This window comes from Pan troglodytes, chromosome 14, assembly GCF_028858775.2.
Source record: "Pan troglodytes isolate AG18354 chromosome 14, NHGRI_mPanTro3-v2.0_pri, whole genome shotgun sequence".
In the NCBI taxonomy this organism is placed as follows: Eukaryota; Metazoa; Chordata; class Mammalia; order Primates; family Hominidae; genus Pan; species Pan troglodytes.
Window position 1 is genome coordinate 52268968 of NC_072412.2, and position 21464 is coordinate 52290431.

The 21464-nt window shown below is 39.3% G+C and overlaps 1 protein-coding gene across 8 annotated transcripts in view; it reads left to right on the forward strand.

The window, feature by feature from the left end:
- LRCH1 (leucine rich repeats and calponin homology domain containing 1) overlaps positions 1-21464 on the forward strand; it is a 200200-nt gene that overhangs the window by 122770 nt on the left and 55966 nt on the right. For all 8 annotated transcript variants that reach the window (XM_003314134.6, XM_009426931.5, XM_063792516.1 and 5 more), the window contains exons 4-9: positions 5968-6073; positions 10134-10270; positions 12092-12219; positions 13373-13436; positions 16779-16884; positions 19135-19259. In XM_003314134.6, the coding sequence (XP_003314182.2) occupies positions 5968-6073; positions 10134-10270; positions 12092-12219; positions 13373-13436; positions 16779-16884; positions 19135-19259 (666 nt within the window). The remainder of the gene's footprint in view (positions 1-5967; positions 6074-10133; positions 10271-12091; positions 12220-13372; positions 13437-16778; positions 16885-19134; positions 19260-21464) is intronic.

Sequence of the window (21464 nt, forward strand, 5' to 3'; positions counted from 1 at the left end):
CCCAGGGCTTGCTCAAGGCCCTCTGTGCTTCCATTTCTGCCTTTCTTCTGAAGAGCAGTGGGGTAGGCCGTGTGTTTGTAAACTTAGGAGAACCGTGCAACAGAGTTTTGCTCTGGAAAAAGACACTGGTGTTGAAAGGTGATAATTTGTCATCCCAGAGCTTTCTTGAGAAAGTTTCAAGTTTAAATGAACATATTTTCTTTTTAAGACAGCGAGTTCTGGCCGGGTTCGGTGGCTCCTGCCTGTAATCCCAGCACTTTGGGAGGCCGAGGTCAGGAGTTCGAGACCAGCCTGACCAACATGGTGAAACCCTGTCTCTACTAAAAATACAAAAATTAGCCAGGCATGGTGGCATGCACCTGTAATCCCAGCTACACAGCAGGCTGAGGGAGGAGAATCGCTTGAACCTGGGAGGTGGAGGTTGCAGCGAGCCGAGATTGCGCCACCGCACTCCAGCCTGGGCGACAGAGACTCCGTCTCGGTGGGGTGGGGGGAAAGACAGCAAGTTCTGACCACAAGCATTGAGGGTTTTTGACTGTTAAGAAATCAAAATTGACATTTCCCAGTTAGTTACATACCTGTGTTTCAACCAAAATCATTTCATTATCTCGGATGTAGCAAATGGACTTTCCTCATATTGGAGGATAATTAGAATTATTTAATCCTTACCTGTTCTTTTGATAGAGACACAGAAAGGGTAAGACATTTACCTAAAGTTACACAGTGAGTCATACAAAATGCACTTCCACAAAAGGGCATGGCTACATGATAGGAGGCTACTATTAGTAGCTTGCAGTTCCTGTCAGAACGTTTGCATTTTATTCAACTAAATAAAGAGCTAGATTCTTACAAAAATACATCTCAAGCAGTATTACCATAAACCTAAGTATCAGAGCAAGGTCACGTGTACAAATACTACCTGCAGTTCCAGTGTGTGGCCTGGTCTTACTGGAATTATTCTGTAACCAAGATCATCTTGACACAGTATTTATGTTGTTTTTCTTTTTTCTTTTTGTTTTGAGACAGGGTCTTACTGTGTCACTCAGGCTGGAATGCAGTGCCATGGTCACAGCTCACTGCAGCCTTGACCTCTCGGGCTCAAGCAATCCCCCCACCTTAGCCTCCCGAGTAGCTGAAACCACAGGTGCATGCCACCATGCCCGACTAATTTTTTAAGTCTTTTTGTAGAGTCAGGGTTTCCTAATGTTCTCTAGGCTGGTCTAAAACTCCAGAGCTCAAGCGATCTGCCCACCTTGGCCTTCCAAAGTGCTGGGAATATAGGCATGAAACATCGTGCCCGGCCTATGTTGTTTTTCACTAGACATCATTCCTTAAAAAAATACTTCTAGTCGGCCGGGCACGGTGGCTCACGCCTGTAATCCCAACACTTTGGGAGGCCAAAGCGGGTGGATCACCTGAGGTCAGGAGTTCGAGACCAGCCTGGCCAACATGGTGAAACCTCGTCTCTACTAAAAATACAAAAAAAAAAAAAAAAAGTTAGCCATGTGTGGCGGCACACACCTGTAATCTCAGCTACCTGGGAGACTGAGGCGGGAGAATCGCTTGAACCTGGGAGGCAGAGGTTTGCAGTGAGCCAAGATCGCGCCATCGCACTCCAGTCTGGGCGACAGAGCGAGACAATGTCTCAGAACAAAACAAAACAAAAAAAACTTCTAGTCTCTTTTACCATATTGCTTTCTGAAAGTGAGTATAACCTAGTTTAATAATCCCTGAATTTATTCTCGGAATTTAAATCCTTGTTATTTTTGCATTCTGAAGGTCATTTAGCAATGAGCACTTAGTAACAAAAATATATTAATCTCCAACATGGTTTTAATACTTCCAGAGACTCTTTTTATTGTGATGAGGAGAGAATCTTATTTCTAAAGTTTTTCTTTTGGTTACCTAAAAACATGATGACCAGTGGAAAGTAAGTATGTGTTAAGTCACAGTTCAAATTCTCTATTTTGTTTTTTATCTAAATGACAAAGTTGGACTAACTGGTCTATAAAAAACTTAAACTTGAGTATTTATATTACTATAATTAGATTCGTTTCTGTATCAAAAAGAATAAATTCAGTAAATATTTATAACACGCTCATGATTCTTTCTGATCTGCCTGTATATTTGTGGTATTGTAGTACTAACTATAGGGTGCTATGATTTCACTGAAGTTTGGAATCATTCTCTAAGACATAGCTTAGGGCTAATAGAAAATTCAGAAGGGATTCATTTGACTATTTTAATAAATAACTGAATATGGAATTTATAAGCTGATAAATTCTTACTAATTGCCGAAGTTGAGGCATTAGTGTTGTTTTTATTTACATTCATTTTCCTAAATCGTATCTTCTTTACATCAGTCTGTAAAATTCATACCTTATCTTAGGCTGAATTTGAACAAAAGTGTTCTAGAGAACAAGGCCATTCTAGAAATATTGCTTTTACATTTTCAAAACAGAAATATTTTATCCCTAAACACCTAGACTATTATCTCCTGTTTCTTCCTCCTTAACCCCCAGCTAATTAAGATAGTGACCCATGGGGTTTTATTTTTGTGATGAATTTATAACCTTTTTAAAATGTGGCAAGTTTCAATGCCTTATGGGAATAGAGTTTTGCACTGTTTCTACAATATTGATTACACAGTAGTGAAATGTTATCTTATGTGCTAAATCTGCTTGGGTGTTTTCCCCCCATTATTTGTCAGGACAGGAAGTAATTGACAACAGTGCAGAGTACTATTAAAATAATTTGACCTTCACCATATACCCTCCAAAATGTGAATGGACAATTGGACTTTGTGTTTTGAATTGTCTACAGATATCCTGTCCTCTAAATCAGAAGGAAAAAAACTTGTATTTATCGTTACATGAAGTTTTTTAAAGTAAATTGAGTGACCATTTTCCCTACTGCCAAATAAGTTTTCAAATATCGCTAGGGGGAGTTGATTTTTTAATAAGGCTATTATGTTAGAAACATACGATGGAAAAAAATCACCTTATGATTAGAGAAACAGCATATTTTGATTTCCTAGCTAACTCAACCATGACCAGCAAAGAGCAAGGTGAGTATAGTTCACACTAAAAAATGGAATAAGGCTTAGTTTCATCTCATGCTGTGAATAACGTGCTATCTAAATGTATCTGTTATCTTTTTGCTTTCCTCTCCTCCTTCCTTATTTATTCAGAGAAAGATTTTTAAAAAATTATGTCTTTGAAGCTTCTGGAAATTGTCAGTTTCATATTGAAAATCTGTGATTTCCATAATTTATATAAGGATCTTTCTCGTGCTGTCACTCACAAGACTTAAAAAAACTTGTTTGAGATGCCAATAACGTCCATTTTCTCTAGAGATGGAAAATAATTCCTTCTAATTCTTCCCCACAAGCACGCCCATTTCTCCTGCCAGCAACATCACCAAAGTGACTGTATCTGGTCATGAGTTCCATAGAAGGATTTGATTTCCTGCATTTCTAGGACTCACCTGTGTGGTATTTGTGTGAGGACTCTTTTAAAATAGGATGGAATGGCACCTTTTGCTTATTTGTAACTTAGTTAAGGCAAAGAAAGCTTTCATTGAAAGCATTTGATTGTTGGCTCTTGTGACTGAGCAAAGGCCCCCGTAATTGGGAAAAGATGGCATTTCACTGTTCTCTTCTCCCATGTGGAAATACATTCGGAAAGGCAGGGCAATTTACTGACTCAGCGAGGGGCTGAGAGTGACTGAACACAATCTCTGGACCTCCTAATTCTGTAATTACTTCCTTTGACGTTTTTGTCTGTGCAGATGTGCTTGTGGAGTTTGTTTCTGTTTTTGTTTTAAACACTAGAAGTGTTTTTCTCAAACTTGTGTGTGACTTTTCTGGGCCAGGAGGGATACAGCAACCGCAGTTGGGGGTGATACTGCTGAACACCTGGTGCTCTCAGCCCGTGCCACCCCACCTCCCCCATCAGCCTGTTGTACAGAGAAGCTTGGGGAGGTATCTGCACTGTGCACACTCAGCCTTTATAGAGGACAACTTCATTCCTTTTTAGCAGGAGTGATACTGTTCCTCTTCATCGGGTGGTATCCATTGATCACTGTCCTGGTGAGGACGGGTTGATAGATCACCTGAAGCCTTTCAGATGAGACCAGGTTAGAGGGCAGGGATCAACTGTGTTGTGTACAGCCTGGTCTAAATGTGGAGCCTGGGGGTGTTCACTGGATTGGTCGATGATGAGTTCATCTTATTTGAATGAAAGTGAAACAGATTTCTGAAACGAGGCTCTGCCGCCTTCTATGGTGAAAGGGGAGAGCTTTTCCAGGTTCAAAAGTAAAGCGGGATATTTAAGGCCTTGATCTCACTGGAATGATTTGTATCTTTAGTTCTGTGATGCCAAGTGGGACCTGCATGGGATTTAGTATGTATGTTGGAGCATCCTGGGTCCTAGGGTCCTGGAGACAGAAGGAGCCACAGTATTATGGAGTGTCACTGTAAGTGGATTTTAGAAGTTTGATCCAACATTTATTGATCCCTTACTTTATACTTGGCACTCCACCTGGCAGTGGGAGGATGGAATGAATAAGACATGGTCCCTCCCACCCAGGAGCTCATAGGTTTAAAGGGGAATGTAAACCCATGAGCAAATGACTTACAGTGACATGCTATCTAAAGGACCACACAAGAAGAAGTGGTCGGTCTCCCTGGGCATTAGATCAGAGTGGGAGAGGTGGGGGAAGCCTCGTGAAAGATTTCACGAAAGAGGTTGAGGCTTGAATTAAGTCTTTAAAAATGAGTCAGTGGGACAAGAGGACAATATTGGGGACTGGCATATCAGGCAGGGAAGGAGCATGAACAAGTTTGGGAATTATGAAATACGGAAAACTGCCAGAAGCAGTAACATGGCTGGAGTGTAGGTTGTGAGGAGGGACATTCAGAGAAAAAGTGCTGGAGAAATGGACAGACCTCATCATAGATACTGGCCTTACTGCCCAGTTTGGACTTTATAGTTGTTGAGGAGCCTCTGCAAGTGTTTAAGCTGGTGAACAGCGTGATGGCATTTGCACTCTGGCCGCTCTGTGAAGGATGCATTCAAGGCGGAGACTGATGTATGGAAACCAGTCAGGAGATCATGATAGCACCCAGCTAAGAGAGAGCACTGGTCTACACTGTAGGAGTAGCTGGGGGTGGGTGGGGGAGTGAAGAGCCCAGCACGGCTCCCAGAGCCAAGAGGAAGAGTGGGATTCGGGGAGATCCTAAGGATATAGAAGATTATAAATGTCAAGGCCTCCATTTCGCATGTGTCAAGAGGGGGTTCCAATCAAGGCTTAATTGAGTATTTGCTTCCTAAAGCAAAGAAGACAAGAATTGTTTGTGAAGTGTATGGCAAGGTGGTCAGCTGTAAGATTTCTAGCCTGTGGTGAAGAACTCCATTTTAAATAAATAGTGCATCCAAACATTGCATTAATATTCTAGTTCTTCACTGCAAAATGTGAGAGTTTGGTAAAATAAGATGCATTGTAGTCTTCTGTTTAGAGGCATGATGGGATAGTGGCTTAACGGTGAGCTGGTAATTCACTTCTAGTGTTAACTCTGGCACTTGCATGCTTTGGGCGACTGGCTAAACTTTTCTGAGCCCCACTTTTTGATTTGTAAATATTAGGCTAGTAATATTGCCCAATGGGTTTGTGGTGAGAATTCAGTAAAATCGAAGCATGTCAAAGTGGCAGGCCAGAGGCTGGTGAAGCAGCTGGCGAATGCTACTAATGTCCACCCTTTCTCCATTTTTCTCTCCTCTGAGGGAGTTTAAAATGTTCAGCTTTCTCTTCTGTGTGCTGAGTCTTAATGCTAGGGACCTGGAGATGAATATAAAAGTGTACCTGTGTAGTTGTCCAAATATTTAAATTCCTTAAGGAGATTTCACATGAAATGCTTGATTTCCTGGAAAAAGATGTTTATTATTTCTCTCTCTGCTTTTGATACAGGATGTCAGCTGCAACGAGATCACAGCGTTGCCCCAGCAGATAGGTCAGTTGAAATCTCTACGAGAACTGAATGTCAGAAGAAATTACCTTAAAGTTTTACCACAAGGTAAAAAAGAAAGAGGGAAAATGAAGAAAATGGGAGACTTGCATTATTTTATGTTTTGGGGGGTTTACTTTTGTGAAGAGGGTGGATCTGTGTGTGTGTGTGTGTGTGTGTGTGTGTGCCTACTACTTAATTAGGATTTGAATTTCACATACAGATAACAAAAAAGTGATGTTCAGGCTGTGATTCTAGTCAAGGGCTACAGCAACAAAATCATTCCCCTAGGTAATGCTGTGGGGCACGGGGGTGGACGTGGGTGTATTAGTTTGCTGGGGCTACTATAACAAAGAACCACAGATGGGGTGGCTTAAATAACAGAACTTCATCTCCTCACAATTTTGGAGGCTGGATGCCTGGGATCAAGGTGCCAGCAGGGTTGGTTCCCTCTGAGGCCTCTCAGCTTGGCTTGTGGGTGGCATCTTCTCCTCCCTGGGTCTTCTCGTCATCTCCCCTCTGCACATGTCTGTGTCCTAATCTCCTCTTCTTACAAGGACACCAAGGATTAGAGCTGCCCTCATGACCTCATTTTAATTAACTTAATTACCCCTTTAAAGACCCTATTTCCAAATACAGTCACATTCTGAGGTAATAGAGGTTAGGACTTCAATATATGAATTTTGGAAGGACTCAAGCCAGCCCGTCACAAGGGGTGACATGAATTGTTTTGGGTATGGGTATGTGACGTTTTGGAACGTGAAATTTCGGGGACATACTTTGTTGTACAGATCCTGTCTGTCAGGATTTCTAGCCTTGGGGATCTGGGAGCACTGGTTGGGAACTCCCAGTGTCTAGAATCTGTTCTGAGGTGAGGGTGCTGCCTCTGCTGGAGTGATACTTGGACTAATGTCTCACTGGTGGTCTTGGTAAGTTTCACCAGTGGTGACAGCAGAACCTCAGCATTGAGACATGGCTCCCAACCATCCAGCATGAATGCCAAGACCTCAGACAGCCCTGGTTTGCAGCCGTGGGCTTCCGTAGTATGTCTGTCCAGTAGTGTGTTGAGTTCAAGGCAGATATGTATATTTATTCAGAAACTGCATACCATTTAGAGCATGAAAGCAGCCTCATAGGGGGTAGTGGATCTGCATTTGGTGTTTGGGTTTGGACCTGGATCAGGAATGAACGGATGAGTCCTGGAACCCTGAATGCTTTCTCCAAAGCATACTCTGGTTTTCAGAGATTACATTGATTTCCACTGTTTTTGTTTAAAGTCTCTAGACATAGCTGATTTCAAACATATATTTAAAAATATTTCTCAAAGCAAAACCCTGTAGTACTTGGAAACAGTCAGCATTTGGTTAATCTGACATTAATGGAACAATTTATGGATGCCTGATTTTAATTATCCTGTCCCTGCATCTTGATCTTTGGCTTGAAATGCTTCATAATAAGGCAAGAAAATGGAGCTCATGAAAGGGAAAGAACTTTGCAAAAGGTAATGTGCTTTATAGATGGGAGGTTCAAGTCCGCTTGCCATCTTTCACCTCTCTCATACTGACTAGCATTTTAGAGAAGCAGAGTTAGAAACTCAACATTTTTTACTTCAGTACTTGAGATGACTTGGTTGAAAAATATTGATTGATTTTTCAATTTGTCCTTGTACGATCTTATTTTTTGGATATACAAAACTTGTATTTGGTTTAAGCAAGCACAAAAGGAAAGCTTATTAACAGCAAATTTATATGCATACAACCTTTTATGAGTTAAAGAAAACTTTCATTTAAACTTAAGCTCTCATGTTAATCATTGTGAAAATGTCATAAATAATTGAACTCTCATTTTCAAAAGGAAAAATTAATTTGATCATTTTGCAATTGCCTGTCATAGTTTGGAAACATGTGGAAAGTATATTCACAAAATCTAGATTTTTGTCTCTCTCTGGTTTCTCATTTTCTTACCTTAAAAGCATTCCTTTCCCTTAAAAAGATCAGTTATTCCATAATTATGTTTTCTCAGTTTTGATGTTTTAAAAATATACTCAAAGCTAAAACTTCAGTTTACTGGAAATTTTTTTTAAAAAATAACTTCCTCAATATCAAGTTCCTTTTTGCTTCCCTCTGGAGAACTCTACTGACAAAAGACCATCGAAAATACTTTCAGTCAGTGACTGTAAAGACTTTCCCTATTTACTTATATGTTTTTCCTCTTTGGATACCCCTCCTCGTATGCTTTCAATTTGAGGATGAAAAAAGAAAACACCAAAATTGTGGTCTGATTACTCATATCAATTTTGTGGTGGTTTTACTACAACAACTGCAATAAGAAGACCATATTTTATTCTTTCTAGGACTAGAATGAAGAGAGGAATAAAATAGCCATTCATTGCCTCTCTTAGCAGTGGGGAGAGAGAGTGGGATTTGTTCTTCTGCTTCTTTTTTTTCTTACTCCCTTTTTCTACTCCACTTTTTTTTTTTTACCTTTCCTGGGCTGTTGTTGCAAAATTATCATTTTCTCCTTCATTTTATTGTTGTGAAACTGTCTGGTTCCTGTTTTCCTGAACTATGATGGCAATTGTGTTCCAAACTGGAACTAGAAAAGAAATGGTCATTATAAAACCTTTACTTATTTTATTTACCTGTAAGTTTTCTCCTGCTATGTTTTCCATGAACTTAGCCCTCTAGTCTTGCTTTGAAGTCTTCATTTTAAGTGGCAAAGAATTGCTAAAGATCCAGAGTCCAGTTAAATTTTTCCAGTGATTTGCTAAGCTAACTTTAATTAACCATCTCGGAGATAGGTTGATATTGCTAGGGGAAACAGCTAGGAGGTGTTCCTCTTATCATGGAATCTTCATAATTTTTAACATCTTACAAACAAGCTGTGAGGTGAAAGGGGATCTTGCTTTTCCTATTGTTTCACTTTCATGATTCCAGGGTCCTCCAGGATTAGTGTGGCCTGAGGTCAATCCCTTATCCTGCCAGAGGGGAGACAAGCTGGGTTGAGCAATGAACTAACTACTCAGGGCAATTTAAAAAATACAGTCCCTTACATTCCCAGAGTGCCTTGAATTCTGAGAGAGGTACTGGTTACTAGAATCTTTTCCTGCTGGAATTTGACATAACGTAGCCAAGTAAAGTGAAGACTGAAGAGCAGTGTAGGGGTAGAGGAGAAATAGTGTGAATTTTTACTCCAGGTCAGTGTCTTCAGTTACTCTTCTTTGTCTAATTCTTGCCCTTCGTCCACTTTAGAATTCCTTGAGTGTTTTAAAGCGCAATATTCCATCCCTTAACAGATCCCATAACAAAAGTTCTGAGGCCTCGTTCTGGAGTGAACCCTTCATAGCCCTTCACACAGAGATCTCAGTGGCTTGCCTGCATCACCCTAGATGTCTGGCGTGGCCCAGCCTCTCTGCTCTATGGAATATATTTGACTTTATTCCTAGCAGCTGCCAGTGTCGTTTTGAATGCTTGAAATTACTTAGTGTCTACTGTGCCACTGGGTGGGGATTTTAAGCTAAATGTAATGTTCTGTCTTCTGAGTGGAGCTACAGAAGACTTTTTAAAAGCTGTAGAATAAAGTCTCATCATACCAGAATTACAGGGCCTGTCGGAAAATTCTGAATTGGATAACATTTATTTTTTTAAATGCAGTTGAAAAACTCATGAATATATTTAGTGTAGCTAGTTCTGGGATAATGCCAGCCCAGATACATTGATTAGATAAGAATATTGTGTAATTAACGTATTACTCATGGGCTAGCGAGTGCTACTGGGAAACAGTTTGAAGTTAAAACATAAACATGTCCTGTGTGATGTGGCTTGCGTGATTCTTTTGCTGAAAAAAAAAAGTATTTTTAAACAATAGATATTGTAAATGTTAAGTGTTTCCAGTTTTTATCAGAACTAACAACAATTTAAAACTTTGGGGCATGCAATAAGAGATTTTTCCTCTTTTGGTAAAATGTTATGTACACACACCATGTATTCCTAATGTACAACTTGCCTTTGATTATACTCAATTGTATTTTTCCTGAGAAGCAGAACATTAATTTTTGAATGATTAGCCATTTAATCTTATTGATTTCTAAGGTTTTTTCTTTCTTTTTTTCTTTTTTCTATTATTTTAGAACTAGTAGATCTTCCCTTGGTAAAGTTTGACTTTTCCTGCAACAAAGTGCTCGTGATTCCAATTTGTTTTAGAGAGATGAAGCAGCTGCAAGTGTTACTACTTGAGAATAACCCTCTGCAGTCTCCTCCAGCACAGGTGAGGGGTCTTGCAGCAAAGCCAATGCCCCATGGGATGTGCTGTTATAGGAGCCAAGGGAAAATTTCCCCTTCACCCTCTGAAAGTTTGCTGAAAATCACTAATCACTGGCAAGCGTGCAGATTAATTGGAGAAAAGGCATCAAAATTTATTAACATGTACGTGGAAGCCTCCAGAGTGAAGACCCAAAGATACAAGGGAAATTGTCCATTTTTATGCTTACAAAGTATGGACAGCCATGTAGAAATATGATTGGACAAAAAGAGTATGATCTCATGTTAATAGACTGAGTGAGGAAACCCAGCAGGGCCTGTTTGTCTGGATTCTTCTTGGGCTCTCTGAGGATTATTCCTTCCTTCTGGGTGTGGGGCAGGACCCTCTTTGCGATGGGGGGTCTTATGGCCTACTGTCAAACAAGAGAGGTCAGATCATTTCTTTATGGGCAGTTTTTACACAGAAAGGCCGAGGGAAAGTTCCAGTAATATTTTGAGGTTTTAAAGGGGTTTTGGTTTCTATGACCAGCTTTGGGGAAGAGAGATTCAAATTTGTAAGGCTCCCTTCCTTGGGAGAATGGGACCGAGGGGCAGGAGGGCAGGAGAGGTCAGAGAAAAACTTTTGCTTCTGAGGCCTTCATTTTGGGGTATTGTTTTCTGATTCCCAATGCTATCAATCATGCTTAAGCAACTCTCCAAAGGCCAGTTTTCTGATTCTCTGCTGAAGAGAATAATACTGAATAAAACTTGATTATAAACAGTCACAGTGAACCCTTGAGTGAATGTGAGAAACAATAAATTGTCTTCCATTGCATCAAATCCATTCACCAGCACTTGGCTCACTATGTTAATCACTCCAACTCCAGAATTAAATGTCTTATTATTTATCATTTTATTTGAATTTGTTTCATGGAGTATATTGATTTTTTTTTTTTTTTTTTTTTTTTTTTTTTGAGACAGAGTCTCGCTCTGTCGCCCAGGCTGGAGTGCAGAGGTGTGATCTTGGCTTACTGCAGCCTCTGCCTCCCAGGATCAAGTGATTCTCCTGCCTCAGCCTCCTGAGTAGCTGGGACTACAGGCGCCTGCCACCACACCTGGATAGTTTTTGTATTTTTAGTAGAGACGAGATTTCACCATGTTGGCCAGGCTACTCTCTAATTCCTGACCCTCAGGGATCTGCCCGCCTTGGCCTCCCAAAATACTGGGATTACAGGCGTGAGCCACTGCTCCCGGCCATATATTCCTTATTTGAATGTTAGCTGGAAAATGGAATTTAAACACATTAAAACATGGTTATTGATTATTTAGAGACAAGTCTCCAGCTCAAATATTAAACTGCATGAGAGAAAAATGAAGTGCTATGCTTTCAGATGCTTAACCATGTAAATATTTTGAAGTTTATTTTCTTTTTAAATAATTTAACAGCTTCTTAAATCTACAATTATTTTTAGGCTCTGAATTGCTTTCTATCAGCTCGAAAATAATTGTGCTTTTCTCATCTTTTGTAACTGGAGTTTCACCAGGCTGGTCATCTGAGTTTATATTTTTTATACTATATATACTTGAATACATTTTTGTTAGAGTTTTATAGTTTAATGCAAGAAAAAATGGGAAATTGCTTAAGCATGATTTTCTATTCAAAGTAGAATTTGGAGGGAATGATTCCCAAAATTCTTACATGTTTTGGAAAGGATGGATTTAGTGTACATTGGTAGGGTGTTACTTAAAATGAAATTGGGAAAATTGAAATATACAGAGTAAGGATTTGATACTTACATTTTGTTTTGTCATTGAAAAATGAATATGATTGCTATTAATTTCTTCGTAGATTTGCACAAAGGGCAAAGTTCACATATTTAAGTATCTGAGCATACAAGCATGCCAGATTAAGACAGCTGACTCCCTTTATCTCCACACCATGGAGAGGCCACATTTACACCAGCACGTGGAAGATGGGTGAGTCATGCCCTCATTCAAAGCCCCAGTTTAAAATTTGCCTAGGCCAAGGCCCTCCAGGTAGCTGACTTCAAAATCTGTTTGTTTTAAGTCACCATGGTATCTGCAGAAAACAAAGCAAAACAGAACAATTTGGTTTAATCACCTAATTTGTATTTAAAACAAGAAGTTGAGAAACTATTGGGATATGAAAGAAAAAACTGCTGCTATTGAGAATATTTTGGTATATCTCAAATATCATCTGTCTCCTAATCAATAATCAGTTCTTCCTGAGTAAATATGTGCATACTTATAAATAAGATCTAGAATACAAATGTGAATATTTTTTACTTATCAAAATAACTATATTGAGCCCAGACATGCCTTTTTAGCAATTATTAATGTTGAATATGCCTCCAGAGCAATGTTAAGAAAAAAATGAAGGCTTTATTTTTGGTCTTTTAAAAATGCAGTATGTGTAGTTTTTTCGCCACTTCCTGTTTCAAATGGAAAAGTTAGAACCCTTTCACACATCCTAGAGCTTCTTGTGGCATAAATCAAGCCTTGAGCTTCCAAAAAACAACATTCTCACACTGAACACAGTTATAGAAATGCGGGTTCTTTTTAAGAAGTCTTCACTGCAGAAATCTTTTCCTTCACTTTTTGCTACATAAGTAAATTTAAAATTTTGGACTACTCTAATGTTACTTTTATATAATGCTTAAAATATGTACACTGTTTTATGTACTTAATCCCTGGATAAAAATTTACAGAATTATTGAAAGTAACCACATTTCATAACATAAGGGGTAAAAGCAGTTATGTGGTTTATTAATTTTTTATATGCTAGATGCAGTAAAATAAGAACATTGGTAACTATTTTTAAGAAACACCTTGACATCTAAGAGCAAGCCACTTGATTAGAGCATAAATCCATGAAACCCTGAACACAAAGAATTTTATCTTATCCTGTGTTTAGACTGTGCTACTGTCTGATTTTCATTAGGTCCATGTCTTAATATTCTTTAATACTAGACTGATTTGTTGCCTTATGGTAATAATAAAAATTTGCATAGCAAAATTATTATTAGAATATAAATTGATGTTTCTTGGTGTGAACTTTGTGATTTTAATCTTTTTTAAATGAATTCAATATTGATGGTGTCTATCTCAGCAAGAAGGATTCTGATTCGGGAGTTGGAAGTGATAATGGAGATAAGCGATTATCTGCCACCGAGGTAAAGTTAGTGATCAGATTCTTTTCCTTCTGTACTTCTAGACATATCTACCAGTGTTCATTGAACTCCTTTCTGTTAAAGGGCATCGATTCATTTGTATATTCATGTGATATTTGTAAAAGTGATTTGTATATTCATGTGATTTGAAATCCTCGAAGTGTTATATAAATATTAGCTGTTGTTACTTATTCTGCATCTTTAATATCTTTAATATTTTGTAAATGCCTCAAGAGTGGAGTCTGTATCTTCTCCTCTCCTACACATTATCTAAAATATTATTGAGTGCTCAATAAATATTACAAAATGGCTAAGTAGTACGCAAGTGCCCGTGAAGCACTTTTATAAATACGCTTATTTTTCAGTAATAGAGTAATTTAGAAAAACATTGTTATACATATGCGTAAATGTTAAGGAATCAACTGTACATTTTATTTTAGTAGTTGATCCACAGGAAATGCATTTATGAGTAGCTATAGTTTTTATAACGATGTTTGTTTTCCTCAGACTCTTAGATTGTGTTCTGTTCTGTTCTGTTCAGTTAATTGGATACAAGTTTGGTTACTTGCAAGCTAACAGGCCTCACACATTAGAGCTTCCTATAGTGGTTATAAATCATGCTTTGATAACTGATTTATTATCTCACATGTAGTCTATTAGAGTCCCCAAAGTCTAACACTAATGTATCATTAAATGGAGCTTCTTGGCCTCAGGGATCTAGAAAGGAGTGGTAGGAAAAGTATCAGGTGCTCTTCTTTTTTTGAGGGAAGTTACTTTCTGTAGTTACTAAGTTAACATTATAATACTCTGAAATTGCAGTTAATAGGCCAGTTACCCCATCAAAGAAACTCACATTTTTTCTATGTATGACTCCAGGAAAAAAACCTTTCTCCAATTCTCCTCAAGTCGTTGAATTTTAATAGGTAGCTAAGGTATTTGAATTTATTTTTCACAAAATACTCTATATAGCAGTATATTAAAAAGTGGGATTCTTTATCTTTAAAAATCCTTCTAATATAGAGCATTTTGAAAAGAAGAAGAGTTAGTAGGCAGAGAAGGCCAGTGTCAATAAAAGAAAATAACCCATAGGAAGGCACATGAATAGTTTACCGTGCTTCAGTGGGAGAGAGGGGATACTAAACACATTGCTTTAGTTGCATTTTAATTCATCCTCTTCAACTCCTAAGTCCTCGCAAATGGACCATTGTTTCAGAAATTACTCACCCTAAGTATATTTTCTGTTAAATTAAACAGACTCTGCTTTATCTCTCTTCTAAGGCTAATTAAACTCATTAATAAAACATTACATAAAGAACTTCATTATCCTTTTGTTGTCACTTAAGCATAAGTAGGATGCTAGTATCATTCTAAAAGGAGCCCAAGGATTTATTCTGTGCCTTTTAATTAGATGCATATCTTTGGAATTTTGCTAAATTTTTAAGATGAGAGGTGGGTAGAAAGAGAAGGGAATACAGAAAAGATTATATTCAACAGAATGAAATGCACACATCTTGCCTTTGGCCTTTCCTTGTCTTATATTACAGCCTCCTTTCCTAAGTACACCTCCAAGAAATTTATTTTTTAGAGTGATAAGTGTTCCGAATTATCTTACATAGCTTCCTATTTTCACTTGGTTTGGCAAAGATTTTACCATCTATGGTCAGGTGATCTTGCTTCCCATTTAGATCACATTGTGGGGTTCAGGGATCGATCACACCTCATTCTTTTTCTTTGGCTGCTGCCATTGATTGATTTAGCATTTGTCACTGAGAGATTAAAAACATCTTTTTATCAAGATAAGCAGGAAAGTGTGGAGCTCTATGAATATTTGTTGAATGAATGAAATGCATGCCTAATTTCTGCCAGTTTCTAAACAATCTGTGCATATGTCCAAAAGTAAACAAGGACAGACTCTGAAAACCATACCTCAAGAATTTAGGAGCAAGTCACAATCTCCTGAAATGTGTTTTGTGGAGGTTCCTGATTTTTGAGATTTGGAAAGCTATTTCCTAAGTAGCAACAGTAAAATGGAGACATAGGAAAATAAACCAGGCTCCATATTTCAGAATCATAGGTTTTCTGAATAAACGTCATCAGCTACTGTGGGAAAGGAAACCCTCAGAGAGAACTAATCCAATTATTAAAGCCGAAGCTTTCTTCCAAAAATCACACAGAGCAGTTCTTTTTAACTACTACAGTTGTTTAGCATTTTTATATATGTGATGCAGCTTCCTCAGCCTAAAACAGAGAAATAAAACAGGCACCCGTATTAGTTCATTCTTGTGTTGCTATAAAGAAATGCCCGAGGGTCGATAATTTATAAAGAAAAGAGGTTTAGTTGGCTTACAGTTCTGCAGGCTGTACACAAAGCATGTGACCAGCAACTGCTACTGGCAAGGGCCTCAGGGTTGAAGGTGAAGGGAGTGCCTCCTGTCACATGGTGACAGCCAGAGCAAGAAAGCAACGAGGTTGGGGGAGAGCAACGGAGGAGGTGCCATGCACTTTTTTTTGTTTTTTTAAGATGGAGTCTTGTTCTCTTGCCAGGCTGGGGTGCAGTGGCGCGATCTTGGCTCACTGCAACCTCTGCCTCCCGGGTTCAAGTGATTCTCCTGCCTCAGCCTCCCGAATAGCTAGGACTATAGGTGTGTGCCACCACGCCCAGCTAATTTTTGTATTTTTACTAGAGATGGGGTTTCACCATGTTGGCCAGGATGGTCTCGATCTCTTGACCTTGTGATCCACCTGCCTCAGCCTCCCAAAGTGCTGGGATTACAGGCATGAGCCACCGCGCCTGGCCGGTGCCATGTACTTTCAAACAACCAGATCTCACATGAACGCATAGCAAGAACTGCATAGACCCTTCTTGAGGTATCCACCCCCAAAACCCAAACACTTTCCACCAGGCCCCACCTCCAGCATTGGGGATTACATTTCAACATGAGATTTGGAGGGGACATACATCCAAACTGTGTATCAGTACCTGACAAGATTTCAGCTTAAAACAGAGAGAAGAAAACACAGAGAAGCCCATAAGTGTTAGCTCCATGAATTTTCACAGTGTGAACACACCCGTATAACCAGCTTCCAGTTCAAGAAACAGAACTTTACCAGCACCCCAGAAAGCCCCACCCCGACCCCAAGAATAACCTCTTCCTAATTTTAAATACCATGGATTAGTTTTGCATTTTTTGAACGTACATAAGTGGAATTGACCTTTGTATCTGGCAACTTATATTCAATATGATGTTTGTGAGAATCACAGGATGTTGTTTTATTACATAGCATTCTCCTTATCTACATTGATAACACTTCTCTTGAGTTAAACAGTGCACTGTATCTTTTTAGCCTTCTGATGAAGACACTGTTAGCCTCAATGTGCCAATGTCAAACATCATGGAAGAAGAACAGATCATCAAGGAGGACTCGTGCCATCGCCTTAGCCCCGTTAAAGGTCTGAGAATAAAAATGTGGAGAAAGTGCTTGTTTTTCAGTTTCAAATGTTATGTTTAAAATAACCTGTGCACAGATAGGGCAGTGATAATCTTTCTAGAGTATGTCCTATGTACCAGGTACTGTGTTCTTCTGGGAAGTTGAGCTGATTTAAAATTTAAAAGTCAAAGATGGATACTCTAATCATCTCTATTTTATAGGTGAGAAAACCAAGGCTCAGAGAGTTTAAGTAACTTGCCATTGGTCACATAGCTGATGTGTGTGTAGTACTACTTCCTACGGTACATAGTAGAACTAATCTCATTCTGAAGACTTAGATAAAATTATTATTACTTTTTTTTTTTGAGACGGAGTCTCGCTCTGTCGCCCAGGCTGGATAGAGTGCAGTGGCGTGATCTTGGCTCACCGCAACCTCCGCCTCCTGGGTTCAAGGGGTTCTCCTGCCTCAGCCTCCCGAGTAGCTGGGATTACAGGCACCTGCCACCATGCCCGGCTAATTCTTTAAATCCATTCTTGGAAAGAAAATATTGATATGATAGATATATTAGTTAGGAAAACTCTAGCTGCCGTAACATAGATTCCCAAATCTTAGTGGCTCAACACAATCCAAATTAAGTTCAAATGGAGTTAGTGATTGGCAGACAACTCCCCTCTGAGTGTTGATTTAAGGACCCAAGCTCCTTTCATACCATGACTCCATCATCTTTAACACAGGGCTTCCAAAACTTTCATGTCCATCTGTTTTAAGCCAGAAGAAGAGCATGGAGGTTTGCTCGTGGGAGGTTTTTATGGACTGGGTCTGGAAGGAGTGCCCATCACTGATAAGCTAGACTTCATCCCATGGCCACATCGCACTGCACATGAGGGTGGGAAATGTAGTTGAGGTGTGTGTTCAAGAAGCTACTTGACTTTGGCCCAGTCAGGTGACCTTGATTCCCTCACCTGTACATGAGATGATTAGATTAGGTAATACCAAAGGTCCAGTGTAGCTCGAAAATTCTGTGGCTCTTTAATAATCATCAAATGACCACTAAACACTGTCTTGTGTGCCTTCAAGATCCTTGTAATACGTTTCATATCTTGGTTGGAAGCCCTCATTGGGTAACATTAAGGCGATTTTTTGATTGCCCCTGTTTCCCCATGACTTTTAAGGAAAATACAAGCATTTAGTTTTACTCATTTGTGGCAGAGACTGTTTCACAATGTATGAATAGTGCAGAACTGGATTAATATACAGATCTTCTCATAAATAGTTGGAATCTGCTCTTATTCATGATAGGAGAGCTGTTTAAGTTCACTCAAACCTTAGTGTTGGCTTTCACTTCTTACACTTAGGTTTTTAAGTTTAGCATTTCTGTTTACCTGAGATTATCATGGGAACCATATGTTGTCTAAAAACATAGCTGTATGCTTTATATACAAATATAACTGCCACTTTATTAATCATATAAAGTTAGTAATATTATACACTGTAGGAGGTAGTATTTTAGGCAAATTTTTCAAATAAAAGAATTATGTAATTTGTTACCAGTGGGTGTTCCCCCTCTCGTCTAGATGTGGGTATTGCATTGGCTCAGAGTGTTTAAAGGGTGGCCCAGTATGGTTCTTTTTCATCTTCAGAACAGTTGGAAGAGTTCTGCAGGGTGTTCCTTTTGCTCCCCCACCTCCCCTGGAACACATTCTAGGTGGAAGTGCCACATCTGGGCATGCTGTCACCTCTGTGTGGCCCTTCTTGTAGACACTTCTTTTGCTGTTATGATTTGGGGCTCTTGCCTAGTTCCCCTCCCACATTCTTCCTTGAGATTATTTGCTGTTTAAGGACAGGAGTCAGATTTGGCTGATTTTTTAATCCCTAAAATGTTTAGCATAATACCTGCCATTTAGTAGCTGCTCAATATTTGTTGGATTTTAAATATGAAATACATAGTCACATATTACTGAGGGCAAAAAAGCCCTCTTTTATACTTTCTTTTCTCCATTCCTTAAAAAAGTAAGAGAAAATCTAATTTTTCTCATAGGGAACTGAGCCCAGAGAGGCCTTGACTTTTTAAGCTCAGTTTGGGGCTTTCTGGGGTTATTTTATTTTTATCTTTTCCTCCCTGCAGGGAAGAGAAAACTTGGGTTTTTCATATACCTTCTTCATAGGGAACACAGAAGACTTGAAGTGATTAGATCATATTTGAAGATCAGCTGTGTTTTGCTCTTCTGTTCATGAAATCATGCTTTCCATCTCTCTATATTTTCCTAATAGGGGAATTTCATCAGGAATTTCAACCGGAGTCTTCCCTTTTGGGTGACAGCACCAACTCAGGAGAAGAAAGAGACCAGTTTACTGATAGAGCAGATGGTCTCCATTCGGAATTTATGAACTATAAGGCAAGATTTTCAGGATCAACTACGTTTTTTTACTCATTTCCTTCTGTTTGGCACTGTACAATTTAAGTTCAAGGTTGCCAATCCATCCCCTTCAATGTCCAGCTTGCTGCACCCTCCCTGAAGCCTTCCAAACATCTCAGCGCTCAGCGTGTCTATTTGCTGATGTGAGGAGCTGGTCCCTGCCCTGTGTGCCTCTCCATTTGTCTGTTTATGGATCTGATTTTCTTTCCAGTACTCAGTGCATCGTACAAATTAGCAAACTCATTAGTGTGACCATTGCCACGCAGTAAAAGCTGAAATAGTTTCACATTCTTTTCAACATGTTCTAGGTAAATCCTTTTCTTGGGAGTATATTTATAGTGTGAAGACAAAAGTGGAGACTTTTAAAATTGAGAAATGAATGTCTTTCCTTTTTGGAAAGATCTCTCTGAGGACACTTATTCCTGAACTTTTGTAGGTGCCCCGAGGCATTGAAAGGACAGGTGAAGTTGCCGAGTTGTCAGGAAAACCTTCATCTTAGCAGCAACAATGGGAGGAAAGAAAAACTAGCCCTTTACTGAAGCAGATACTGAAGGTTCCACTTCACAACATGATTAGGTGCTTGGTATGTTTCTGCCAGCCCTTTTGGTTCAGGTTGTGGCGCCCAAGAATCATAAAGATTATTGTTTTTGTAAAATTCAGATTCACTGTGGCTTCGAGGTAACTTCTGAGTTATTATGTTGAAGCCAAGAATGGGATCCCTAAGTACTCATCTTTATTTTCTGAGCATTGTGTCCTGATGGCTGGACCCAGCCTAAATTAACATCTCTGGGCATCACCTTCAAGGAAATGGAGAGGAAAACAGCTGAATTTTACACTGTAGGAGACCTTGGTGTGCTCAGGACATGTTTATGGCCTCCAGATAAAAATAATGAACGTGACATATGTTTATAGATTACAGAAGTTGTGTAGAAGGATAAAACACAGCCTTAACTCTTTACTTGCTATATTTAATGTCATTAATCCATACATCCTTGTTTTAAAATAGGTCACACCCATTGCCTTGTTTCTGTCCCCTGTCTCCATTGACATTGCTTCATTTGAGCCTCATAGTTTCTCACTTTGATTACTCAGGCACCACCCCGCCCACTCCACTTCTTACCCAATGCTGCACCCCCGTGCATGCATGCATGTGTGTACACACACACACACTCTTTATATTCTGCCACCAAACATTTTTCTAAAGTGCAAATCTAATGACATTCCTCTCAGGCCACTGGTTCTACAAGGCTTCCCCAGATTAGACCCTATCTGTCAGCTCTGTGGGACGATTCTTCCATGAAAATGTGAAAATTGGAGTATATCGAGCATTCATCTTAAGTTAAGAATCTAAGGTAAAGATGGAAACCCTGAAGAACGTGTTAAGAAGATATCCATATTTAAGTTCTAGAGGAAACAAAGCAGTTAGTAAGAATAAAGCATATTGTTTCAGGAAAGCAAATTTCCCTGGATTCAGAGATTTCAAGGACTTCCTGGAAATGGCTGCTCTACAGAATGGGTCCTGTAGATGGAAACTAGAGGAGCAGATAGGGGTGTGGAAATCAACTTGGCAAAGGCTTTCTGGAAGATACTTCTCTTGGAAAATCAAAAGAAAAATGTTAATGATAAAATGAACATCTACAACAAGTTAAGGAAAAATTGTGCTTGAAAATCAGGCCCGTATTAGGCTTGATATCCATCAACTTTAAGTCTTTCAACCTGTGCTTGGCCTGGCGGAGTGAATCACACCTGTAATCCCCCACTTTGGGAGGCTGAGGCAGGAGGATCACTTGAGCCCAGGAGTTCAAGACCAGCCTGGGCAACATACTAAGATTCTATCTCTACAAAAAAACAAAAGCTAGCTGGGTGTGGTGGTGTGCTCCTTGAGTCTCAGCTACTCAGGACACTGAGGAGGGAAGATCACTTGAGCTTGGGAGAGTGAGTCTTCAGTGAGCCATGACTGCACCACTGCACTCCAGCCTGGGTGAAAGAGTGAGACCCTTTCTCAGAAAAACAGAGTTCTATGCTTTACATAATCCTGTTTTCTTTACTGAATAAGCATCTTGGACCTTTGCAACCACAGTCAATTTTCATTATTCACAGCAGTTATGTTGTGTGACATCACTGTGCATATCGAATTATCTAATACTGAGCCCTAACTCACTGGGGAAATAGAGGGCTGGGTTC